This window comes from Leuciscus leuciscus (genome assembly GCF_965113295.1).
Source record: "Leuciscus leuciscus genome assembly, chromosome: 5".
Taxonomy (NCBI): Eukaryota; Metazoa; Chordata; class Actinopteri; order Cypriniformes; family Leuciscidae; genus Leuciscus; species Leuciscus leuciscus.
Window position 1 is genome coordinate 21,426,012 of NC_138729.1, and position 27,939 is coordinate 21,453,950.

The following is a 27,939-nucleotide window of genomic DNA, read 5'->3' on the forward strand; positions in this document are numbered from 1 at the left end:
TGAAAATGAGAAAAGTTGCCCTGGCAGACAAAAAAAAAAAAAAAAAAAAAAAAAAACTGAAATTAAAATGAACATTTCCAAAAACAAACAAAAATGGGGAAAAAAGCACATAACAAAAATACTAAAAATGTTACTAAAATTTAAATTACTTATTAGAAATAAAAATACTATAAAAATAAAAGCTAATTAAAAAGATTGTAATAGTTTTACCACTACATGGTGCCAATAGTCATGTCACCAGTTTATTTTTATACATATGGTGAGGTTTAAAGTGTGTTTAAATCTGACCTTTAAACTAATGTGCTTCTATTACTATCAAGCATTTGACTCTTCCCGGGTCACAAAAATTTCCCTATGGTACGGGAAAAGGCGAGAACTGCGGTGGCCTGTGAGGTGACATCATTTGTTTGCTCTTGGAAAGAGAGATGTTTGGCTTGCATGAGTCATCTGGGAGTTTACTTGCTAAGAGCTTCTTTGAGACAGGGTGAAGAGGAGTGTCCTTAGTCTTCTGTTATCACTACAGGCTTGGCTGGGGTGAAACCGAATGTATGCACAGTCACAGCTTGTGATCGAATAAACACAGAGAGGCTAAAAATAGCAGCTCTTCCCGACTTACCAACAACAGACCCTGACCACACACAATCAATTAATGTAAACTGGGCAAAGAAGACTTTGTGTGTGTGACAAAAAATTGCTTTCAATACATTAACACAGGAAATGAGTAACTATGAGTCCGAAACAGTGACACAAATGTGAGCTTTCATGTTTGTGGATGCATGAAGTGAATCTGTACCAGTGAGTATGAGGACAAATTTGTTACATGAATATGTTACAACCTCCCTTTAGAGACATTTAGCCTCATTTAGTTAAGTAAATGTGTGTGTGTGCGTGCGTGTGTGTGTGTGTGTGTGTGTGTGTGTGTGTGTGTGTGTGTGTGTGAGAGAGAGAGAAAGAGAGAACAGATTTTCACAAACTCACAGATCTCCTTGCACCAGGCCATACACACTATGGATGCTCCATCCAAAACCTCCCAGCAGGACCACAACCAGAATGATGATGACCAGAGCAGGAAGTCCCCAGCTAAGCAGGAAGTAGAGAAGATAGCGTCTCTCTGTGTGCTCATCATTCATCACCAATATCTGCCAGAAGTTTATGGCCTGGGAAAGAAAACAGAAGTGTTACTAAATAAACAAATGGAAACATGGCCGTGTTACAAACAAGCCTGATTCATAAAAAAAGGATGGTTGATTAATGTTCTGATAAGACTAGTACAACTGATCCTACTCGACCCTCTCCGAGTGGGATTCAAACCGGGGTGTCTGGCTTGGGAGGCGGGCGCTCTAACAAGAGGCTAAAGACCGCAGCCTCTATTGTATTTAATTTCAGTACTTGTTCAGCTAGCCTACTTTATTTGAGGTATTAAGGTACTTCAGCAAAGATTTCAAAATCAACATTGAAGTCCTAGGTGGCACCTTCATCCATCAATATTAACTCCATAAATGGATAGAAACTACTGCAGCTCTGTTTTGCTGTGCTTGGAACTTGGAAAAGAGATGAAGAGAAAAGCAAAGCTGGCAGGACGTTGTATTAGCTTTTGGGTGTCCAAACACGCTGCAATCCCTCTCCAGCCTCTTTGTAATTATGGAAGAAGTTGGCACTACGCCTGTCTCGCAACTTCCATTGCTCCGGTGCTTCAACCGTGGCAGTTTATGGAGTCTCTGGGATTTATTTTAGCACAGGCTGAAACACGAGTCCCTGTGCGTAAAAAGAAACTCTTAGATCAATAGTTTTCATTGATAAATTGTATGTTTTTCAGTGCCCTTTTAAAGTAGGCATGGAATATCTTTCCATTGAAGGCTGGAATACACAACATGACTTTTAAAACATATTTGCAGTCAGAAAGAGTCAATGGTGTTGCCAAAAGTGAGAACCAGTCTGCAGTTTCTGGGCAGTCAGAGTTGACAAGTCATGTAGTGTGTAATGGACACAGATTGTTTTATCTTCAGACTATGATTCCATCTGGTCTGAGGATATCAAATATGTCTGATATTGAGCCAATTTTAGAACGTATATTATTTTAATTTGTCAAGCATCTCCTAGCAACGAGGTGTGCGTTTCTGTCTCAGTACGTTGTGTTCAGAATGTCTTGAAAATATGGTAGAGTATGGACCTCAGCCCTTTAGTGTATGATGCCAGATTTTCTCTGTAACCAGTTACAAATCTGGCAAGTGTAGCATCTAGCATCCTAGCATTCGTACAAATCTCTTTGGATTTGAAAAGTTGTGTAGTGTATAGTGCCTTGAGCAAACAAAGACAAAACTTTGTTTTATACCCAGATTCTCTCAATTAATTTAGAAAATTTGCTAAATTTGCACTGAACACAATTTTTCTGGTGCAATTCCCCATCTTGTGGGTCAGTTCTAGGTTGTAGAAGATGCAGCAGACTACCATAAACTGGATTGTGGGTGGTTACTGAATAAGATGCAGTTTTTTAAAGCTGAAATACGGATCAGAGAAATTAAACAACAATGAGAAAAGTGTAAATGAATTATGACACATCACATAAAGTGAAGTTGTATTACAAGCTGTTATGCCAGCTGTTTTGAGACTGTTTTGAGATAAAAACAAGCACATGTTCAAATAATTCTCTCCAGGATGCAAATACTTTCCAGTCTGAATCACGATTTACCTTTCCCACCAAAGACAACTTGTGTGTGATTTATTCCATGTGTGTTTTCATAAACTCACGCCCACTTCGGCACATCAACACATTCACATAAACATAGTGTCATACATATTGGCCCTTACACTTTTGGCCCTTTCACAATTTATGGCCCCATCAACCTAAAACCATAGTCGGTTAGTTTATTTCATGTTCTCTTGCACAATCTTTCAACACCAGTTCATCAAGTGCCAAAAGAGATTACATGCTCTATGTAAACTGCTAAGCCCCTGGTGTTTTTCAGCGTCATTGAGAAAAACAAGATAATCCCACTATGTGAGCAAAACAGCCTTTGATTTCAAGAAGTTCAATTTAGGTGAGAGGTTCCTCCAGGGTCAGTGCTCGGTCCTATGTCTTTTCAACCTCAACTGCCACATGAGCCCAGATGTTTGTGTTCTGTGTGGGTCTTTGGGGGATTAAAAGCTGTGTTATTTTTTCATTGCATTAGGCATATTCTGGCCAAATCCTGTTTTTGCTTCTGGAGAACAAGACGACCTTCACAGCTATGAGTGAATTGACTTCCAGAGACAGGTTTCTGTGCTTAGAAGGGATTACTGCACAAAGGAAAAGAAGAGAGCAGGCAAAAGGGTAACAGGTCCAGCAAGAGTTATGCGATGGATTTTCCAAAGGTCTCTGAACAGCTATTGCAGGTGTGCTGGAACACCTTCCTGCAAAATCATGCGTTTCCTAACAGATTGAACAAATCCCATTCCTGAGCTGATAATGGTAAGTTATGATGTTCAAACATTAATGTAAAGAACAAGTCTGTATTTTAACAGCATACATGTGTTATTTTGCAGAGGCCAATAAGTGTTGTTCTTTAACACACACACACACACACACACACACACACACACACACACACACACACACACACACACACACACACACACACACACACACACACACACGCACAAAAAAAAGATGCCTGCCTTAGTAATTTGCCTTTTGATACAAGCTTCCTTTTCATGGTGTTATTATTATGTGAAAACATTTCCTACTCATGAGCAACAAGTCAAATACCAAAGGCCTTTTGATATTTGCTGGATTTTCAAAAACTCTTATGAGTTTATGTCCTAATCATAATTACAAATACACATCAGAGAGAAAAGTGGAATCCAGAAACTAGATTTTTTTATTTATTACTTTTGAAGTTAGGAGTTTTTTTATTTTCTTCTCTTGAGGGTAAAAAAAAAAAAAAACTCTAGTAAACAATGGCAGTGTGTGTTTAATGCAACTTACAATTGTGAAATGTTTATCTCTCTGTAAGTAAGTTCATCGATTAAACAAAAGTTTGTGGCACACCTTCAAATGGTCTGTAGTAAAAACTTTACTCTGAAGACTTCCTGATCTCACCTTCAATTGGTTAAAAGGATAGTTCACCCAAAAATTAAGATTCTGTCATAATTTATTCACCTTCATGTTGTTCCAAACTTGTATGACTGACTTTCTTCTGATTAACACAAAATATGATATTAAAAAAAATGTCTCAGTGCTTTTTTTGTTGTTGGTCATACAGGATTGAAATAACATGAGGGTAAGTATGTTGACACAATATACATTTTTCATTTTGTTGTGGTCAATGCAAAAACTTGCTCCACTGACCACACGAGTAGATGACAAAAGTAAAGTTTTACCTGTATGAGCATCCAGCTGAACTGGCAGAGGTGGAAGTAATGGAAGAAGAGGCCAAGAGTAGCGCAGCTATCCTCCGAGAACATACGTCCCCGGAATGCAGACACCAGGAAACAAATCTGAGAAACACAGAGTGACAGATACATCAGCAGAGGCCCTGGGGTCCTCATCTACCCGGCACACACTCAGCAGAATACACACATTCAAAATGACAGAGTCTACCTCTGAGTCCGAGAAGAGCATCTCAAAAGTCCAAGGTTGTTCCTAAATCATTTATACTTATAATATTTTTGATGCATATTTAAAAAGCTTGGAGTGTGGAGGACTGTTACATCACACTGCAGAGTGGACAGCCAGAAAAAGCAACTGTTGATAAATCTCTGTGTGTGTGTGTGTGTGTGTGTGTGTGTGTGTGTGTGTGTGTGTGTGTGTGTGTGTGTGTGTGTGTGTGTGTTTGTGGATCTACAACAAATTATATACAGTATATATTGTATAAGATTCTATATTCTGACAGCTTATATAGTTTCCTATTTACAGTTAATCAACTAAGGGCTTTTTTGATTTGACAAATTCCAAGAGTCAATGTACTGTACACTTCAGGAACAGTGCAAAACCTTATCAAACAAAAACAACTGGACAGTTTCACCTTGTCTGCGACCTCTCATACCTGTATTTGTGGAAACATAAAAAAAACTGGCAGCCATCTCTCATGTGGAGGGCACTAGGTAACAGTCTGTTCCGTGAACAGTGTAACCCTTTCAAGGCAAACAACACAGTGTTTTTTCAGCTAAACTGAGAGTGCCTGTTGGGAAACCCAAATTAAGGGGAAACAGTGTCTGTGGAAATCCAATCCTGGCTGCTGACTAAAGGGAAATATGGAGTCACTACAGCCGAGATGGCATTAAATGAGGTACTGTTGGGCTAAAAGTCAGGAGGGCAGCGAGTGGCGTGAAAGGGATGTGTCAGACTCAGAGCAGGAAGGAAAAGAGAGCTGGGACTTCCGTAGTGTGCAGTGTCCATCGGGTGCATGCTGGGAAGCGTGATTCTGGGTAGTCGTGAGCTGGCGTGGAAATGCGGTAATGAAGCCAAAAAAAGGTCTGTACTGAATGTGTGTTAGTTAGCAGGTCATGGTACAATCTCTTAAACAAATAAGCTCAAATAAAGCCTCGCTCATTCGGACATATTCATTTACGGTCTGTCATCACTTCATTTTGTGACCTACATTTGCTTTGTATAAAAAACAGTGTCAAAGATTACTGACGTAAAATATGAGAATTTGCAGAACACAAACATTAAAGGTTATTTTTGAGGTTAATGCAAATCCTTTTTGGGTCTGTGTGATATTTGCACTTATTATTGAACAGAACTTAACTAAATAAATATATTTTTTTTAAATAAAAAAAAGTATTTATACTTTACACTACTTAATACAGAAATAGATTAACTTTCTATTTATTAAAGAATACTGAAAACAATGAATCACTGTTTTCACAAATATTACAGTTTTTCTCGATTGCTTAAACACTGCAATGAAACATTGCAACATAAGACTATGTAAATACATTTCTTGAAACTGTCTCGTATTCTCAAAACTGTAAACACAAATCCATAACGTCTCACCCAATTCCCCAAACATCCTATTTTCAGGTCAAAATGAAGCTCTACACTCAAAACCATTCACTCTTGCTGAAAAACCATACTTTGCCCTCAGACAAAACACACAAGCCCTCAAAATCACACACACTACAACATAGTCTTACACACTGGTGCAATAAATTCAAAACAACATTTCCAAAACTGCTAAGTTATGTTGCTTGTGGTTCCCCCCCTCACAAACCTTTTTACATGATGAACACAAAAGACACAACCAATGGATACATTGGCACATTTTTATTCATTCATGTACTACACAGTACAACACACACACACACACATGCTTTTGGACATGCATCAATTGCTTTCATACAACTCTCTGCTGTTTTATAACATTATCATTTGCTTATGTCATGTCAGTCAAAATTAACTATACTTGTGAATGCTGAATAGTCATTCCATATAAAACTAATAGTCCTCATTTCATTGCTTGAGTCATTACATACAAAAATGTTGAACTTGTCAAAATCTGTCAAGCAAATTTAAAAAAAAAATTTAAATCTTTTTTTTCTCCTGAAAATGTCTCCTAAATTGAACAATACCAGTTAGAGAGGAACGTCTGGATGTGCATGAATGATTACAGTACTATGTATGTTGTATGTTCAGTTCCAATGTGTACTGCAATATTGTTTCCAGTTGTGCACAGCTCTACCCAAAGGGAGTTTATGTTTGTTGAAAATAAGGGTGTATTTTTTCTTTTGCACAATGCTGTGAACAAATTAGAATTGCAAAGAGCATATGCAGTAAAAATGATAAACATACATATTCAGTGTCTTGTACTCAGTTACCTCACTAAATACAGTAATGTGTAACTTTACTGTATTTTTCAAATGGCTGTGCAAATAGTATATAGTGCTGTCTTGAGCATTTTCAGGTAGTGTCACCAAGATCTGACTTTTTTTGCATTGGAAAACATTTACAGAGTAAACTGTCATAATGAAAACATGACAAAGCCATTTGACTATCTTGTTCATAAACAATGGTGTCAGGACTTTTCATCTTGATGACACTGACACTTTCATTGACATGAATACTTGCTTTTGCGGAATGAGCTATCCATTTTGAGCAAGTGACAGGTTATCAACTAGGTTTTGCAGTTTGTACTAATTGTTTTGAGAACTGCATTAACTGTTGTGCAAATGTAAATAGTGATGTGAGAAATGCACCAAAGCGACTGAGAAAAACTGTAAGATGTGTGGGACCATCATATGACAGTAAAAGAGCACACACAAACCTTATTCTAATATGAAAGTGTATTGGAATGGTAAAGAATGTTGGTACGTGACATGAGGGCCTCCACTCAAGGAGACAATATGATGAACAAGTCTAAGAATGTTCCACATAATTATGGTTGAAAATACCATCATTGGCCTAGAAAGATAACATTCTGGGAGTCAAGACTATAAAGGAGAAAGGATGCTTCACTGTCACACTCTGCATCCACTCTGTGTGACTGTACGACCGCTGGCCTTTTCTTGCAAGAAAAAACAGCTCATCAAAGACTATTGGAAATGTTTGTCTCTTATTCAGTGATAGAACTTTGTTTGCCACCACACCTCCCTGAAGGTTCTCGAGGCAACGGTAAAGCGACTCAAATTTGGCCTTACTGGTAGCCCAGCCTCCCTCATAGTCATACCATTGACAAAGACATGGGCTACTAGAGTGGCTTGAATTTCATCTGAGACTGCTTGTCTTCTTGCCCTTGCTCCTCCTCCTTCTTATCCATCCTCGATCTCTTCCTTCATGTCTTTCTGGATCCATTGTTCCAAAACTCAATAAACTGATTTGGGCCCTTTTATCTATCTATTGAAGGATCCAATTGATGTGTGTTAAATTTTGACTCTTAGTGTTTCCACCTGGGTAATTGTGTGCTAACTGAGCTGAAGCTGTGCTGACTTGAGTGAACAATATTGAATGCTAGTGCTTTCTATATGACAACATGGTCTAGGCAATGCGAAACGAAGGGATTCGTGTCAAAACAGGGAATAGTGTTTGAAGAGTTCAGATGCAGAAGCCTCTAAGTGCCATCTGAAATTTTCTTCTAGAATGATCATTTTTATAAAGCTTGTGTATTTAAGTTAAGTAATTTCACTTATATGCCAATTAATAGGTCATTTGCATTGCCATTTAAGTGAAATTATTGAACTTAAATATACGAGCTTGATAAAAATGATCATTCTAGAAGAAAATTTCAGATGGCAATTAGAGGCTTTTGCCTCTGAACTCTTCGTTTATAGTTTAGGGAAATGGGTGTGCTTTTTGATAAATGGCATTATGGTTTTGAAATTTTAGTTCAAAAATCTGGTTATAGTGTTTAAGCAATCGAGAAAAACTAAGCAGTACAACTGCTTGTAAAAAGATATTCAAAATAAATGTTGTCTTGAAATGTTGTCACCAAATCAGCATTTTAGAATGTAAATATAGAATATAGATCCTTATCCACTTATCCTTATACATATTACTGTGAGGGAACACAGTATATAACACAGTTCTATAACTCATATGGTACCTGTGAATGTCACTATTATGAGTTACCCAGCAATATTGTATACATTTCACATGACTGCGTTAAAAACTATCTATCTATCTAGACACATACAGTATATTCTTCATAGCCTTATGCTACCAAAAAAGAAAACAGTGAGAAAAAGAAAAAGCTTGAGAAGATTGTTTATAGCTACAGTTGCAAGGATTGGTGGCCGGCTTAGCAAAGGGTAATTTGTTCACAGGTCTTCTTCGGTGTCACAGTACAAATACCCAATCACATTTGAACTAGAAACTCATTACAGACTCTTCAGTGCAACCTTCATTAATGCACACTGAGGCAAAGCCCATGTTTTTATTCCTGTAGTCGTCCCTAGGGCGCACACCCGGTGAGTAAACAGGGAGGAGATCTGATCAGGTTTCCATTCAATATGATCTGCTCATGCACAACCACTCACACGATCACATCAGTGACACTGGATGCTGACGGCAGGAGAGCCATCCCCCCTCCAATAATAACCTTTCTGGATGGTTCTCTGGCCCACGATTGATCCCGTTGCCTTATGTAACAAAAGACACATTCAGACAGACTTCTGAACATAAGCTAAAAGTAACAGCTGTGGGTCAGTTCATCAAAAACAACCCGTTCAGGTCATACATCAATCTACATCGGGCTTTATCACTGGCCCCAAGCCAACCATTTATCCTGCAGTAATGTGCATAAATACAGGCAACATGTCTCCGACTTACATAAACAGCTCCTGATTAATAAGACATCAGCACCTCCGGATGGACTCCGATGACATAATCAAAGCTGCATGGGGGATCGCGGTTCACTTAGAGGCTTGAGATTGGAGAAGGGTGATAGAGAGCCAAAGTGGAGATTAGAGGACCCTGTTCTGGGACCAGTCTGGCCTGGGGAGTCAGTCCTCAGGACCTGATACACTTGATAATGTGGACCTACTTATCCTTTCAGTAGTCACTGAAACCCATAACAGGGAGTGGCAGAAACTAGACCATTCAATCTGATACGTGTTGTGTTTATAGGACGGATATACTGCACCGCGCCGTACCATAAACAATATGGGTGTAAACAGTACATGTGTGCAGAACAGCTAATATCATCATGAGTTAAAAATTAAACCCACACTGTACCTTTTTAATAACTGAGATTTATATTTGACAAGTGAATTTTTTTTTAACAAAAATCTTCCAGTGGGGCAAAATACACTTACTCTAATACATTTATTATAAAAAAGGGCAAACATGTCTATAATAATAATAATAATAATAATTTAATAAAGATTAAATATATATATATATATATAAAAATATATATTAACAAGGCTATATTATGCCCTTTTACAAAGTCTTGATTTTGTTTTTGGTGTCTACTAGAATAGGTCATAAAACATATTATTTTTCACTTATTTTACATTGTTGCAGCACCTCTTTTCCAAGTCTGTCAGTAATGCTCTGTTTAGTTCTGGTCTCAATGCCCCTCCTTCGGAAAAGCGCAATGAGCTCTAATTGGTCGGCCGGACCAGTGTGTTGTGATTGGTCAAGAGCTTCAAACATGTTTCGGAAGGGTCAAGTCCTTTACCATAACCGCGAGTTTCAACACACTTCTAACGCATCTAAACCGGAACTGCTCCTTTTTTTTTGCATATGATCTGGGCGGTAATTATTTAAATGAGGAATATTGTGACGAGTACGGAAGAAAACTCAAGACTTCAAGGCATTTCAGGGAGTTCAGAAAAAGTGCTTACTATAACACTATTTATAGAGTGTTCACTAGAGTGTTACTAGAATAACACTCTTTGGAGAGGACTTTGTAACTTTGCTCAAACAGCAACATAACACACTAAAGAAAGTAAAAAAAAAAAAAAAAAAAAAAAACATAATAAATAAATAATACAATAATTGTTAATAAGACACATAAAAAAAAAGAAAGATTTGATTTTAAAATAATTTACTGTTTGGTTTTTAATTTGTAGCGCATCTTTGCAAATGACACTGTAACAAAATAATCAGGAACATTTTATGCCACGAAGAAAGCAGAATGTAATATTCAGCATAAAAAAAAAATCTATATAAAAAAAACGACACTAACTGCAGGTAAAAGGAAGACTAAATGAAAAAATGTCAAAATGTTCTCTAAGGTCAATTGGTTCCTGATGAGACAGAGAGACAGTATCAGAGAGGCCTGCCATTATGGAGACTGAGAGATGAGTCACTCTGTATTATCAGCTTTCTAATGACAGTGCTGGATTAGCGCCAGAGTTCTACAATGCCACTGTCTTGTCTGACCAAACAGACATAAATTAGCTATTGTGATTTGTTTGGTTCTTTGTTTGGTTGCATTATGGCTGTGATGTGGACAAAAACAAATTCTCATAACCTATTTTTCATTTGCATCAAATTAAATAGCTATCTACTTTCACTAGGTCTATGGACCAAGACAAAAATGTATAGATTGATGTACAAACATATATATAATGTCAATTATCTGAAAAAAATAAATCTTAAAATCTACAGTTTAATTCAGCTAAATTTGTTATGTTTTACATGGTGTCTAGACAATTGTCCTTAAGAGACAAATAACAGAGATTAGTTATAAACATTTAAATAAAAAATAATTTCAAGTATGTCATGCTACTCATTTAAATAACTGACACAAAATATTCAACTTTTTTTCGTGAGTTGCTATGGTAAGAAAGCAGCTGGAAATGTAAATGTACTTTTCTTTTCTTTTTTGTAGCTTATTCCACAGTCTCTACAGATATGCCCTATCCGGAGGAAGATACTGAGCTTAAAATAGCCATACACCATGCATTAAAAACATTATGCCCTGAATGACAGGCAGATGGCTTGGGAACCAGACATATTAAGTGAGAATGACAGCCCAGCAAGAGCAGGAGAGTAAAAGCTATACTTCAGCAGTTGCTCTGGTTAAAAAGCATCTACTGAAGGACAAATCAATATAAAACAACACTAGAGGTTCTGAGACCTATGCATTGGTCTTGACACATCTTCTACATATTAAGCTCAAAATTTTGTTTTCTCATGATCACGACTTCATTTTCTCGTGATCTCAACATAATATAAGTAGTTTTCTCTTACAAGAAAGAAAATGTACTGTATGGTACGTCACTCATAACTTCTCTGTTCAGCTGCATTTAATGGCATGTCAACCATGTAGAGCATCCTGTCACACAAGTTGGCAGGGAATGGAACTGACCACATGACTACAGTATGTATGACGATAAACTTGTTGCCTCCTTCTCAAGTGTCTGACGCTGATTTGTAAGTGGTCTGTCACTGAAAAAACAACAACAACAACAACAGAGCTATATTAGCTGGAGTGAGTCCCTGATAAAAGTAAAAACTAATTTGCTCAGCCATCTTGCAGCAGTATAATTAAGCTTAGAAATGGCTTTTGCTACCTTTTGTTTTCCTGAGATCATACAGGGTGATGTGAAGGGAAATAATAATAATAATAATGGATGGGTCTCTGTAACCTTTTAAAACATTAAATCTTCTGTAAAATATTTAATGTGCAAGGGGATTTTTACTCCATTTACCTGAGAAGCAGGTAAATGCATTGATCTTTGCAGTCTGCTGTACCCAGAACCACTCCTGCACTCCATCTGTGTGCCTTTGAGTGCTACTATATATAGATACTGTGTTAGTCACAGATGCACCTCCCCCCTTTTCTAGAGCCGACTATAAAGGGGCCAAGCAGTCTGTGGCCTTAAGCTAATTTCCACACACATCAGTCAGACAGGTAAACCTCAGCAACAGCCCCGAGGGCCTTCGTGTGTGAAACAAACATGTGTGAACATAATCAAGAGCAGACCGGTGATATACAGTATCTGTGTACAAGTCACTCAAACAACTATCATCACCAGCTGATGGAAATTTGTAGTGGTGAAGTGAAGAAAAAGAATTGCAGGGTAATAATATAGCAAAGATTCGTCTGTCTTCCCCCTCAGAAGGGAGAGCCGTCTAGGCTGTTTCCTGCCAGGAGGATGCATATGTGTTTGTCATCAAGCAACAAGAAAGATATATATATATATATATATATATATTTGGCTCAAGGTATGTGTGTTAGTCGCTGTCTCGAAGAATAAATCAATCTCTGCTCCACTGATGGTAGGTATTTGGAAGATGAAAAGTGTGGTTTGAGCATTTTCTCTGAAGAGGAATATCATGTTATTACCATGTTTTTTTAGAGCACAGTAATGCCATGGTTATTTTCATGATTCATTAATATTTTTCCAACATGTACAGAACAACCAAAATGCTGCATCACTGTCTAAAAGTCAATTGAAATTTAACAAAAATATTCATTGTTGTGTCAGTATTCTCCTTACTGCATTTTCGATCATTTTAAATGAAGACATTTTAATGTTTAAAGCTGTGGGTTTAGACTCAATTGTATAAAATAGGGTGCATTGTGTTTATTTTTTATTTCAATATATTAAAATATAAATATTTTTGTGTCAATATATTTGTTCAAGTTAATGCTGCCAGCTATCATCCCAACTGATTTATCCGACAGAAAAAATATGGCTCTGATTAAATAATAAATTATATCAAAGAACAGTTATTAAAAAACGATATGGGTCATTAAGTTCTGTATTCAGCTACTTTTTCGTTAGTCGGGCTACAGTTTCAAAGTAGCTACCCAACACTGGTGGTCTGTAACAAAAAGTACCATGGTATAACCATCACTGTACAACTGTACAACAATATATACATACACATACACAGAATTTAGGATCAATTAGACTGCCAAAGGACAAGCACACTATTCACCAGACTCTGGATCTCTAGAAAGAAAAGCTCAATTTGAATGATCATTATAGAACATGTCAGAGGGTCAATATGCTCCTCTCAGTGATCTGCTGCTGATGTTGACTTGGCACAGTGCGCTAATAATAGCACTGGCCAAAAAGATTACATCACCGACAGAGCGTGAGAGATGAGTCACGTGAAACAGACGGTCCGAATATTCAATGTGTCATTCATAACACCATCCTTGTTCTCAATTGCCCTTTTTCTTTCATTCTCTCCCCCTACATCCCTTCCCACCCCCATCCAGCTACCGGTCTAAACTAGCTGGTTCCAGACTCAGCAGCATTGTGGGTGTTTCCTCAGCTGCTTTTGTTCAGTGGGTGCCAAAGGCATAAACATCTCACAAAACATCCACCTTCATCTCTGCTAGTATTCCTTTCTCATCTGGAAAGATTCCTCATTGCTCATGACCGGGCTTTCCCCAAAATGTCAGGTCTGACGGGAATTTTTTTGCATAGACTTTCATCAGCCAAAGGAAGCAGTCGCGGGTTTGCGCCTCAGGCATGCGCTAAGCGGAAATGCACTGTATTACGACGAGACTCCTCAAGAAAAGGTGTCATGCGCTAATAGGTGTGGGACGTGGTTAATGGGTCAGTGTGGGAAGGCCGCACCTGATGTGTGACTCACATGCGTGCTGCTCAGCCATGAAGAAATATGAAGAATGTTAGATGTGCAGGCGGCTGTTCATAAGGAAGACTGCATTTTATGCATCCTTCTAAAAGGATTTTCGCAATCTGTGGCTACAGAAGGAATTTCTTAAAGACTTTGAAAATAAAAAAAGAAGTTATGTGAGATGCTGAAAAAGTCCTTTTAAATTTTTAATTATTATTTCAGCAATTTTAGGCGTCAGATCTTCGCTGAACCTAAATGAAGTTTTATGACTTAAAAACATTAAATAATTTCAGCGTAATTAAGTAATTCTAATTAGGACAGTTAAGATAATTAGGCATGTGTGTTAATTGAAAAAGAAAAGTAATGTGAAATGAGCTTTAATATTCACGACGTTGTTATTGCTATTAACATTTGATCCAAATAATTCAATCCTCATGTTTATGAAATGTTATTTTGTTATGAAACACGTAACTCCCACTCGATGTTTCACTTACAAACTGACAAACACACACGTACACACAGACCATTGACATTCAGTGGAGCATTATTACACCCTTGGCACTAGTCCGGTTGACCTGTCCCCTTTTTTCTTTTGTTCGTGATTACATTTCATGCCTTATGCAAGCTTGCTTTCATCAGGGACAGTGAAATCTATTGTTTTTGACATCTGCAGTCAGTTGCAGTCTCCTAGAAAATCGAAGAAAGGCATAACAACAAATGTGGATTTGCACAACTATAACAAACAGAAAACTCCAGGAGACACATTTAGAGAGTCATACTGTTGATACGTGCATAGAATACAGTGTCCGCAAATGTAAAATGTTATAATTCGACATAATTGTTTTCAATTTGAATATATTTTAAAATGTAATTTATTCCTGCGAGGGTAAAGCTGAATTTTCAGCATCATTACTTCAGTGTCACATGATCCTTCAGAAATCATTCTGATATGCTGATTTGATACTCGTCAATGCTCGTCAAAAACAGTTGTGCTGTTTAACTTAATGTGGAAACTGATCTTTTGATCAAATTTAGGCATCCATGATAAATAAAAGTATTAATTTCATTTAAAAAATGACCCCAAACCTTTGAAAGGCACACATTGTATAAATGACATTGCATTATTTGTTATTATAACAAAATATCAATTCAAGTGGCATTTACTTTAAAGACAGCATTAGCACACTTGTAAGCACTGCATTGAAAAAACAAGAAGTCTTAGTGTTTATTAAGACAAAAACTAAATTAAACTAAAGACAGGAACGTCATAAATACTCTTCAAGCCAACATGAACTGAGTAACACAGCAGAAGTGACTTCAAAGTCTGCTGTATCTTTCTTAGAGAACCTCCTTGAAGTTTCAGAGTGTGATGAAAGCAAACAAGCTTTGATCCTTCACATCTAAACTCACAGACACACTGTTGATGTTGTCACAAATCTCCTAGCTACCTGATACCACTACTCTCTACTCTTCAAAACAACACATGCTATCATTAATCTCATAGACTGTGGTGAAGAGAAGACTGGCTATCGCGTTGACACACTTCAGGTCAAAGCGGACACCACCATCCAGCCAAAATAAAAGTGACCATGGGAACACAGTTTTAAAAAGACTATCAGAAAAACAATGATGGCTGAAAACATTAAAATCAGTACATTCAGTACTGCTTATAACATCTTTTAAAAGAGCAATGATGATTGACACCATCATTTAATAGATGAATATTGCTTGAAAGTGACTCAGTGAAAGTTAGAAAGTATACTTTTAGTTAGAAAGTACACAGCAAAAATATGTTGGGAGATTTGTCACCATGGGTGTTAAAATTATCACTTTCTGAGTGAATATACAGGTCCATCTTTGCTAGTGTTAAAACAACACTGTATTTTAGATCATTTTGGATACATCCAATACAGCAGGGTATTAATTCATTATCTCATAATGCTCTCTTTAATCTCCAACTTGGAGATTCATTGAGAAGCACTTGAGTTTTTTATGGCTTTGTAACTCACATTTCAATGACTCAAATCATGAGATAGGGAGATAATAGAGATAATCACTTTGAGATACCCATCCTGAGGTTTATTAGATTATATCATGTCCAGATCTACATTATATTGTCATTTATGTATGCTTTGAATAAAATGGCGTAAATGGTGCCAGCCTGTGGAGTTACACTTTCTCATATCATTCCGAGGTTTCTTTTCCTTTCTGAAACATCTTAAGGTTACTTGTGGGTTGTAATGCGATATCTAATGTTGAAACAGCTTCAGAGCAATATATATATATATATATATATATGTATATATATCAAAAATATTCACCGGCCATTACAGACTTTCAGCTGTTTGCAATGAACAAAAGTGAGTGAAATAGCTTAACACAACAAGTGGTCTCCCCAAATTCAGCTGAAAAGGCAACTTTTAATGACTTCAGTAGTGCCAAAATGATTCAACCCCTTCATGGCAAGCATCTTTAGTACTTAGTAGAACACCCTTTAGCTGTTATGACCTGCTGCAAATGAGATGTGTAACCAGACACCAGCTTCTGGCAGCGTTTCTTGAGTAATCTTTGACCATTCTTCATGAGCAATGGCCTCTAGTTCACTAATGTTCTTGGGTTTGTGTGCTGCAACCACCTTCTTCAAATCCCACCAGAACTTTTCTATGGGGTTTAAGTCAGGTGACTGTGGTGGCCACTGTCCCAAGACTACTTCTGCAACCAAGCCTTGGTGGAATTTGAGGTGTGTTTGGGATCATTGTCCTGTTGGAAGGTCCAATGACGCCCAAGCTTCAGCTTCCTCACTGACGGCATGACATTTTCTCCTAGAATTTCCTGATACTTTAATTAATCCATTTTGCCTTCCACACACTGTTTCCAGTGCCAGAGGATGCAAAGCAGCTCCAGAGCATCACAAAGCAACAACCATGCTTAACTGTAGGCAGTGTTCTTTTCAGCATATGCTTGTCTTCTTCCTCCAGACATACTGCTGAACTATAGGGCGAAAAGTTCAGTTTTGTTTCATCGCTCGACAGAACAGAATCCCAATACTTCTGTGGCTTATTTATATAGTGCACTTTTCTTGTGCTTTTGGGTCAGTAGTGGTGTAGTCTTGGAGTTAGGGATGGAAACCACTGTTCCTTTAACTTTGAACTTGCAAATTATGTGTCTATAGGAACATTTAGTGCCTTCGCTATCTTTTTGTATAATGTTCCTTATTTGTAAAGGGCGATGATGTCTTCTCTTAACTATTTGGACCATTCTTTTGACTTATCCATATGACTAACATGCAGTCAAATGTGAAACTCAACAAACCTAGCTAGTTCAGATATCTTATATGTTCTAGCTCAAGCAGACTTGGTGCAACTAATAACGCCCTTGATTAGTTGCATCAGGTGTGCTTGAGACAACACCTGTTTTGCTGATTTGTGGTGTTGAGAGGGATTCTATTCAGGAGGTTGAATAATTTTGAGAATTCAGAAGTCATTAAAAGTTGCATTTTCAGTTTAATTTGAATTGAGATATTTCAATTACTTTTGTTTGATTTGTTCATTGCAAATAGCTGAAAGTCTGTACATTTTGGCAATAAACTTGCTTTGCAATGGGGGTTGAAAAATTTTGATTACAACTGTATGTATGAAATATACACTGCAGTTCAAACGTTTGGGTCAGAGAGAGTTTTCTTTTAAAATAAATTAATACTTTTATCACTTAGTTTTAAGTGACAATACATATATTTATTCTATTACAAACAATTTCTATTTTAAATAAATGCTGTTCTTTTTAACTTTACATTAAAAGAATCCTGAAAAAAGTATTATTTACAAAATGTTAAGCAGCACAAATGTTTTTGACATTTATAATAATAAGACATGTTTCTTGAGTCAGCATATTATAATGTTTAAAAATTATGAAAATAGTTTGAATTGTAATAATATTTCATTATATTGCTGTTTATTTTTCAAATAAATGAAGCCTTGGTGAGCATAAGAGACTTCTTTAAAAAACATTTAAAAAACGTACTGACCCGTCAGAATATCTTGGTGCTCAACAACAGAATGCCCTTAATCATATTTTAACCACAGTGTTTTTTGTTCTAGGTAGTTTTTCTAACTTTCCTTCACTCATATTCTAATAAATATGATTATTTGAAAAGTGGAGCTCTCATACATATTTACATACCTTTATTCGATTAAACATAATAAACGACCCTGGGGTTAAGTGGGTGGAAATTATTACCATGTTTTGATTTTGTTTTCATATAGGATACTGTACATTGTTTTGGTTTGAGAATGGAGCTACAGTGACCCCTACAGCCACAATAAAACAATACAACTTATATGAAGACCAGTGCTTTACAGTTACTGCATTGATAAATATGAGTAAACATTAATGTTTAGACAGTTTAACGTAAAGATAAAGACTGTTGACAGTTTGTTTTGGCCACATCACCATGCAAACTGCACACAGTCACGCAGTCAAAGTGCACTAACAAAAGACCTGAAATAGGCCTGAAGTTTAATTAAATGGCTGTTGATGGTTTCCTTCCTCGCTTATCTGACGGCACATCCTGAAGCTTCTTGGAAATCTGACAGAAGCCTGGTCCCTCTATCTATTCTGGAACATGCACAATGGCCTTTGGCTGTTTCTTTCAGTGCTCTGGGTTCTGTCCTTGTAATTTGTACACGTTTCACTGTGTGGAAATGCTAAACTAGACCATGGCCAACATCCACTTTGGATGTAGCGCATTATACGTGTTGATCCCTCAAGGTTGACACCAAAGTCGTTTCAAATTGAGCTTCAAAACTAATACCAGCACATGCGACTAAGCGATTTAACCTGTGCATGAATGACTAGCTGTGCCAGCGCTGACCCTCATTCTTTCCAAAGTCGATAAACAAACAAAGGTCCAGCTCATCAGGCCCTGTCTCACCCTCCAAAGTTCAGGCCAAATGAACTATTCATACTTCCCAGGTGTCCAAAAATAGAGCATTCAGGCTCCCAGAGTCCAGAGGTTATCCAGGAAACATGCTGACAGACCAGTGCAGATAGGACTGTCCTGGTTGGCAGCCAAACCAGAACCACGTTAAGAGCTGGTTTGACAGACAGGGCATAAACATTAATGATAAAGCAGGGTCTATGGACAATAAGTAAAGCTGGTAGCAGATAAAAGTGCAAATTAGCATTAAGTACATACACAGTAAGTACATAGTACATATATGATTTTGTGAGGTCAACTGTAGTTAGATGTAAACATGCTGGATGAAGCTGAGCTACAATCAGCTACATTATCTATGTCAGTCCAATTGACCATTGACAATTACATATCCATTCAGACTAAAGCATTTGCATTCAATTTGCATTCAAAACTGAAGTCAGGCTATTAAACTGCATTTTAATTGAACATGTGTGGTATGCAAAAAGCAGCCACAATGATAATAAACAGTAATAATTTATTGCGCTCACATATGAATGTGACACCTTTAAGATCATGCAATAAATATTGATTTACGTAGGAGAGTAAAATGGGAGGACCATGGATCCTTAAAAAAAGAAAACACAAAATACACTATCATATTTATGTTTAGTTTAGTTTTCTTTCTGCTACCATGTGTTTGATTCTGGTGGTTTAGTTTAGTCCTGATAAGTCCCTAGTTTGTTTGTTTGGTTACTGGTTACTGTGTGTATCTGTCACAATCTGGTCCACAAAGGATGACAAAGAAAAAGGTATCCGTTCGAACAGTAGAGTCATTTTAATTAAACAACACAAAATAGAGTTTCAAAGTATGTTCTTGAAACACAAACAATAACAGACAATGAGGAACTGAAAGAGAGCATATAAACAAAAGATAACAAACTCAATATCAAACAGGTAACTAATGATGAGCGGGAACATATGAATAAAGAGAAGCAAACTAAATGTCCAATATGAAAATGGAACAAAAACAAAGGCAAAACGTGACAACTCCTGGCGCCGTAAACCAAAAATGTTCAAACTAAAGTACAGGAGAGCAGAGGAGCAGAGGACTTCCATGGTGGAGCAGAAGACCACCACAGCAGGAATGACGAGACTGAAGATCCTCACGGCAGAACCGATGGTAGGAGGAGCCAGGGAGGACCCCAGAGAACTGGAGACCCAGGCGCAGCCAAGGAGATTATGAGACCAGACGACACCATAGGATCAGTAGGCTGGAGAGGAACTGCAGTGACAAGGAGCTAAGGTTGAGTCAGGGTGCCGGTGGACTGAGGCAGAGCCGGTGCAACCAAGGACCAAGGCGTAGCCGGAGGGAAGGCGAAGCCCGATGGAACAGAAGGGGTGGAGAGATGAAGTGCAGCTGATGTCCCGGAAGTCCGTGGCACAGGCAGAGCAACGTCTGACCAAGGTGAAGCCAGAGGGATGAGGGAACCCAGTGGAGCCGCAAGGACAGCAGTCCCTGGTGTAGCCGAGGGGGCGAAGAATAAATGTGGAGCTGACTGGTCGACAGGCTGAGGTGGAGTTAAGGGCACAGCCAGGGAATCCACTCACCATGGCAAAATTGGTGACCAGAAGGTCTTAGGCAGATCTGACTTGGGGGTGAAACAGACTGGGGGCTGCCTTGGATCAGTGGTTGAAGATCATCCTCTTCTAGCTCTATTATAATTCCCACTTGTACAGATGTTATAACCAACTCACACATCTGGTCAGACTGAATGGCAGGCTTCCATTCCGGGATGGACAGGGCTGCAGGCTCTGGCTCCATAGCGGTCTGTGGCAGGAATCAGCTCAGGCACCTGGTCCGCGGTGGGCTCATATTTTGTCTCTGCAGTGAGCGTGGGCTCTGTGTCTGCAGTTGCTGTGACCGATGGCATTAGCTGGGGATACACACACTGCAGACACCTGAGGACGGCTTCTCTCCTGGTTCCTCTGGCCATAATAATTAGCTCCAAACCAGAACATAGTATTTTTGTCTATGTTGAGCTCGTTCCATAGCCTAGAAATCTAGACGCTCCCTAGCGGCAGCGAAATTTATTTTGCAGCCAGGGTAGTCTAGCAACTCTCCGTTGACTTTCGAGCTGGAAAAAACAAACTCTAGTCAGGACAATCAAATCGTATATAGAGTCGGTGGGCGGGCTTAACATAATGACGGCAGAGTTGTGATGGTTCTGCGTGAATTCCCTGCTACTACTTGAAAACAAAGAATGGCGGCTGATGCTGGCGAACAGCGAGTCTTTCGAATCGGCTTTGGCCGCGACTCTGGAGGACTTGAAAGACAACCGTTTATCCCGCCCCTCGGATTGAGCCGTGCCAATGGTGAGTTGCCAGACCTAACATCTTGATGTAGGTCTGGCTTGCCAGGCTACTCGTTCCACATTTTTCTTCACAAGGTCAATGAGGTGTTCTTGTCTTCCCAACACACTATAGGCAGGACTACAAGGAGCAGGAGGTCGATGTAAGGCCCTCTCTAACGGTCCCTTTAATTTCCGCCCGAGAGCTACTTCAGCTGGCGTGAATCCTGTGCTCTCTTGGAAAGTAGTATTGATTGCAAACCTAAATTCGGGCAACCATTTATCCCATTGGCGATGCTGATCTCCCACGTACAAAGCAATAATTGATCCATTCTGTCATATTCGTTTGGGGGTGATAGGATATGGTAAATTTTTGTATTACTCCCCACTGTTTGCAAATTAAGGAAAGTAGCTGTGAAATAAACTGAGCTCTGCGATCCGACACTAAATAAGCAGGGGTGCCACATCGAGTAAAGATTTTCTCTACTACGATTCAGGCTATTTGGGGAGCTTTCGCCACTCTCAAAGGGAATGACTCCGCCCACTTGAAACAGTAGTCAACAATAACTAAGAGATGTTAATTTTGTTTGACACTCTTTGGGAAGGGACCCATCAGATCAACCCCAAGCATGTAACCGGGTTCGACTACTGGTGTGGACTGTAGATATCCAGACAACTTGGTAAACACAGGCTTAAACTTTTGACATGTTTGACAATCTTTACAATACTTCCACACATCCGTTCTCACATTTGGCCAATAGGCTATGTCCAGAAGTCGAAAAAGGGTTTTTAATCTTCCAAGATGACCACTTAATGGGTTATAATGTACATATTGCAAGAACTCTTTACGAAGACACATTGGTATGACGAGCTGTAGTTTCTGTCCCTTATTTCCATCAGGAATGCTGCAAAACAGTACTCCATTCTCGAGTACGTAATGTACTCTTGAAAGGTCCTGAGAAGTTTGTGAGCTAGCCTTTTTACATAGCTCCTGTATTTCCAAATAATTTTGTTGTACAGTAGTGATCTGATCAAGATCTACAGGTAAATTTGTTGGAAAAGCAGTTGACTTGGTAGCTTTGACTACAGCCAGCAGCTCTGATGATCCTGTGCGTTCTTGGTTTCTGGACAACACATCGGCTATGACATTACATATATCTTTTCTGTATTTAACTGTGAATTGAAAGCCTTGCAGACGTATAGTCCACCATGTGAGATGAGAGTTTGGTTTAGGATGCTGAAAAACCCATGTGAGAGCTGCATGATCTGTGGCGACTTCAAAAGGTTGCCCTTCCAAGTATTGTCTCCATTTCTCAACAGCCCACATGACAGCCAAACACTCTTTCTCTGAAACCTAAATATTTTTCTGCTCCTCTTAATAGCCTTAGAAGCATAGGCTACCACATGTTCCTCTCCTTCTGTTTCCTGGGTTAATACAGCACCCAATCCAATCTCACTAGCATCGGTCTGCACCTTGAATGTCTTACTGAAATCTGGAGGGGTTATTACAAGGCACGCTGACATTGCTCAGTCCAAATCCATGAAGCTTTCTTTTGTTTAAGAGCATGTAAAGGTGAAGCTTTTGCTGAGAAATTTGGGATAAAACGGTGGTACCACCCTGCCAAACCTAAGAAACGCTGAACATCCTTAAGTGATTGGGGTATCGGAGAATCCTGGACAGCAGCAACCTTTGCTGGATCAGTTTTTACTCTTTCCGCTGAAACAATGTAAAAGAGAAAAGTCAATTCTCTTTGGATGATGTTGCATTTTTTTAAGATTGAGAGTGAGGCCAGCATCCTGTAGACACTTGAAGACCTGGTTTAAATGTTGAAGATGCTCCATTTCGTTCAGAGAATACACCACCACATCATCTATGTATAACAGACAACATTTTCCTCTTAAATCTCTGAGTATGTGTTCCATCAGTCTTTGGAATGAAGCAGCATAGTTTTTCAATCCAAAAGGAAGGCGTAAGCATTCAAATAGCCCTGAGGACATCACAAATGCTGTTTTCTGGATACTATCTGCTTCCATCTCCATTTGCCAATAGCCACTTTTAAGATCGAGTGTGGTAAACACAGCAGCTTCATGTAGTGACTCTAAAATATCAGGAATTTGTGGTATGGGCCACATCAAGACGTGACGCATCAAGATGTGTCTTCATATTCAGTCCTCGATAGTCAATACAGAATCTTGAGTCACCATCTTTCTTTGGAACGACTACCACAGGAGAAGCCCAAGGAGAGATTGAAGGATGTATGATTTCTTTGGCTAACAACTCTTTGATTTCAGTATCTATGAACTACTGCTTATCCCTAGAAACTTTGTAGGCTCTTTTCCTGACTGGGATTTCAGGTTTGTATGTCCAATGTTGTGGGTAAAATCAGTTGGCCAGTCAAACATAACATTTTCCAGATTCTTTTTAATCCAGGGTTGAGTGTCAGCTTTTTGAGCAAGTTGCTGAACAGTCTGAAGGTGTCATCAGTAACTGGAAGATTGGGTATAGCAAGATGAAAATGCACTGTAGAACAGACAGCATTGCTCAGAAACGGAAAAGAAAGATCTGGCTTAGCTCCTATGGCAGAAGGCAACGCGTACTGAGGTTTTTGGAAGTCTAACACGATTCCCATCATCAGTAGAATATCCATGCCTAAAATGATTGGCACTGTCAAATCAGTATCTCTCATAATGAACAATGTCAGATCTACTTGTAATCCTTGAATTTCACCTCTCCAATTTATCTTTCCCAAAGCTGTCTGCCTCTTTCCATTGGCTAGCATGAAGGACTGTCCTTGGCACTGCTGGTATGGTTCTGTTTTACACAACTGTTTCCAACAGGATTCCTGGATAAGGGATAAAGTGCTACCAGTATCCACCATGGCTGAGAAATATCTGTCTCTGATAACAATGGGAATATAAACAGTTTTAATGTCTGGTCGTGTTGAATTTTTAGTGGATTGCATGACTCTGGATTAATAAAGTCTGTTTGGATACTCATGCGTTATGTAATTACTACAACCACCAATACAAGACAGAATACCGGACCAAAAAGAGAATTCCCGGCCATCCAGCTGCTCTGCGTGGAGCAGGAGCAGCAAACTTTCAAGGACCACACCAGGAAGTTAAAGACAGAGCCCACTGCAGATGAAGAGCCTGAGCCATGATGTCAGGGGCAGTAACCAAGACTGAGCCAACCATCGCCCCGGAGGCCGAGCCTGAATGAAAGTCTGACCAAGTGTGTGAGCCAATCGCCGTGGGACTGGGGGATATTATTCGAGGGCATGGAGGAAAGTCCCGCTCACACTCTAGTAGCTGAGAGTAAGCTGCAGCTGGCCTCTGCATATTATATTGAGAAAGTGGAAGAGGATATTTCCATGACTCTCCCGTGCCTGGTAGTTCTACCCAGCTCGAAGTCTCCTGTGTCTCCCGATATCCCACCCAGGCTCCCTCTCCCACCTCCTCTTCTAAAGCTAGCCAGTTCATCTGCCCCTCATCCGATGGTTCCCGTTAGTTCCTCAGTTCATTCATTGTTTACTCCAAAATGCTGCGTCGATGTGCCTCAGATCTTCCGATTACCAGCTCTTCCTTGAAGTATCCCAAGAAGTACTTCCAAGAGTATCCCCTGGTTCCACCTCCAGCCAATGAGCTCATCACTCCATCTTGGCTCGTCGACCTGTCGGCTCCGCATTGGCTCCTCCCTCCCTCGGCTCCACCAGGAACCATCGTCATAATGGCTCCACCGAGCTCCCTCGTCCCTCTGGCTTTGCTTGTTCAGGTGTCACTCTGCCTGCGCCAGACTTCCAGGCCTTCAGCTGCGCTTCATTCCTCCACCCCTTTGACTCTGTAGGATTCTGCCTTCCCCCCAGCTTCGTCTTGATCCTCAGTCACACTGGCTTCACCTCAGTCCTCCGGTACCCTGGCTCCACCTTGAACACTCGTCCCTGCGGCTCCGCATAGGTCTCCGGAGCCATCGATGTCACTTGGGCTAATCGGTTCTGCCTGGGTCTCCACCTCAATCGGCTTAGTCTCCATCAGTCTTCCCCTGGTGTCGTCAGCCAAATCTTCACCATGGCTCCTCCCTCCCTCTTGGGCCATTTTCCTGGCTGCTCTCTGGGTCCCTGCCTGGCTACTCCTACTCCTGGCTCCTCCCACCATCATTAACGCCCTCTTCTCTCTCTCTATCATCTGCTCTAGCTTCCAGCACTTCACCTGCTCTACGTCCTCCTCTAGAGCCCCCCGTCCTCCCTCCTCAGTTGGACTTAAACTGCATAAGGATGCGTCTACCCGTGCGTCTATCCCAATTAGTCCCTACTTTGTTCCACTGGTTACTGATTACGTTCACCTGTTAATCATAATGTCTCTCTCTGTATTTGAGCCCTTCATTTCCTCAGGTCATTGTCTGGTATCTTGTTTATTTCATGTGGTTGTGTATTAGTTTTCTCCTGCGATCTCCAGTGTGTATCTTTGTGGATTAATAAAGAAGTATTTATTTGGATTCTCCTGCGTTGTGCGATCACTGTTAGGGGTGAGCCAAAAGGCTACATTAGTGTACAGTCTGCCTGAATACTGTTGAGAACTGTGCTAAAGGTCAGGCCAACTCGCTACCTCTGTTTACAGTGTTTTTTTTTGGTAAGAAAAAAGTTCAAGGCCTGCTGTGGGTCATCTGGGGTACATCACTGGGTAGCTTAACCCAGCGCTGGAAAAAAAAAAGTGCCACTGGCCGAAGTTTCAAGGAGGACATAGTCCAAGCACACACACTAATCAAACTACACACCAGATGATGACATATCAAAAAAAGTATTTGCTCTAAAAACAAAATGCTCTTGGGAAAAACAATATTGAAAACAGTTCCATAAGAGTAAACCTGTGTTAGCATTAATAATCACCAATAAAACTTAATTACAGCTCACATATGCACATTCAATAGTTAGAAATGTTAAGTCCATGTTCTGAAAGAAGCAGCGCTAGCAAAAAATAAGTCTCTATGCTCAGCAAGGCTGGATTTATTTGATCAAATATGCAGTAAAACAGTAATATTGTGGAATAGTAAACACTTTGAATAACTGTGTTGTATATTAATACATTTTAAAATTTAATTTATTCCTCTGATGGCAAAGCTGAATTTTCAGCAGCCCATTACTTCAGTCTTCAATGCCACATGATCCTTCAGAAATCAATTTGGTGCTCAAGAAACATTTATTATTATCAATGTTGAAAACAACTGTACTGCTTAATATTTTGGATTCTGAATATGTCAGGATTCTTTCATTAATAGAAATTTCAAAATAACAGCATTTAATTGAAATATAAATATTGTGTAACACGATAAACCTTTACTGCCACTCATGATCAATTTAATGCATTCTTGCTGAATAAAAGGATTAATTTCTTTAAAAAAGATAAATTACTTGAGATATTATTGATATACTAAAGTTTAATAGAAATTACCCAGCAGTCATGTAACTCTGCAGAAAGAGTACTGCACGCATCCAATTTGCCTTGTTCTCCACGGGCCCACGTACAGACCTCAGTCCAGTTTGAGCCAGACTTTCTGAAAGAGGTGCACTGTTGATCTGAATAAGCATGTGCTTCCTTGTCATTCGAGTAAATTAACAGACATGGGCACAATTTAATTAGAGAGGGAGAACTCTGGCCTCTCAAACAGCCCCTTCTGCCATCTTTTGTAATCAGATTGCATCGTGGGACCATCACACTGTTTAGATTCACTAAGCAGTGCAAGTGTGTGTTTATAATTCTTTGTGTATTTCAGTGCTACACACATACACACACCTAAAACATTACAGGAAGAGGGCAAAGAGGAGGTTTGAGAGGTCCAGAGATTTGCTTCCTTTTGCTCGACTTTCTCACAGGCATTGTTGTGCTCTCCCAGACTTTTTGACGTCAGACAAACCATGAGCGTCACTTTCCCGTTCACGCTGAATGGACCTTCCTTGTCTCAAATTTAGCTCCCACGACCAGCTGAAAGAAAACTCTTGAGGTCTTAAAACATTAATCACAGTTACATTAACAATACTCTCATTGTATTCATTAAGAGGCTTATGATAATTTACATCCAGTATCCATTACTAGCCCCATGAAAATTATAAACAACAGATACTGTCTAACAGAGATCTTGCAGGTCATACACTACAGTTCAAAAGTAATTTATACTTTGCTCAGGATGCATTTAACTATGACAGAAAAGTGACAGTAAAGACATTTATAATGTTACAAAATATTTCTGTTTCAAATAACTACTGTTCTTTTGAACTTTCTATTAATCAAAGAATCTTGAAAAAAAAGTATCAGTTTCCACAAGAATATTAAGCAGTGCAACTGTTTCAAACATTGATACTAACTGGAGTAATGATGCTGAAAATTTAGCTTTGCCTCCTCAGGAATAAATTTAAATATATTTTAAATTGTGATAATATTTCACAATGTTTTTGATCAAATAAATGCAGTCTTGGTAAGCATAAAAGACCAATTTCACACACATAAAAAAGAATAATAATAATTTTACCATCCAAAAACTTTTGAACAATATCGTGTGCTTTGCAGCAGAAGTGCAACATGTTCCTGGATCAACATCTTTGTTGATCCAGCAACAACATTCCAATTAACCAATCATATTTGAGGTTTGAAGTTTATAGTTGATATCAAGTTTAGGCTTACAACCAGGGTTAGGTGCTTGTTCACCTATCAGTGTT

At 39.0% G+C, this 27,939-nt stretch overlaps 1 protein-coding gene across 1 annotated transcript in view; it reads right to left on the bottom strand.

The window, feature by feature from the left end:
• adgrv1 (adhesion G protein-coupled receptor V1) overlaps positions 1-27,939 on the bottom strand; it is a 154,774-nt gene that overhangs the window by 26,402 nt on the left and 100,433 nt on the right. The window contains exons 84-85 of the mRNA XM_082169978.1: positions 4,360-4,476; positions 979-1,157 (exon numbers count right to left, since the gene is read on the bottom strand). Of these exons, the coding sequence (XP_082026104.1) occupies positions 979-1,157; positions 4,360-4,476 (296 nt within the window). The remainder of the gene's footprint in view (positions 1-978; positions 1,158-4,359; positions 4,477-27,939) is intronic.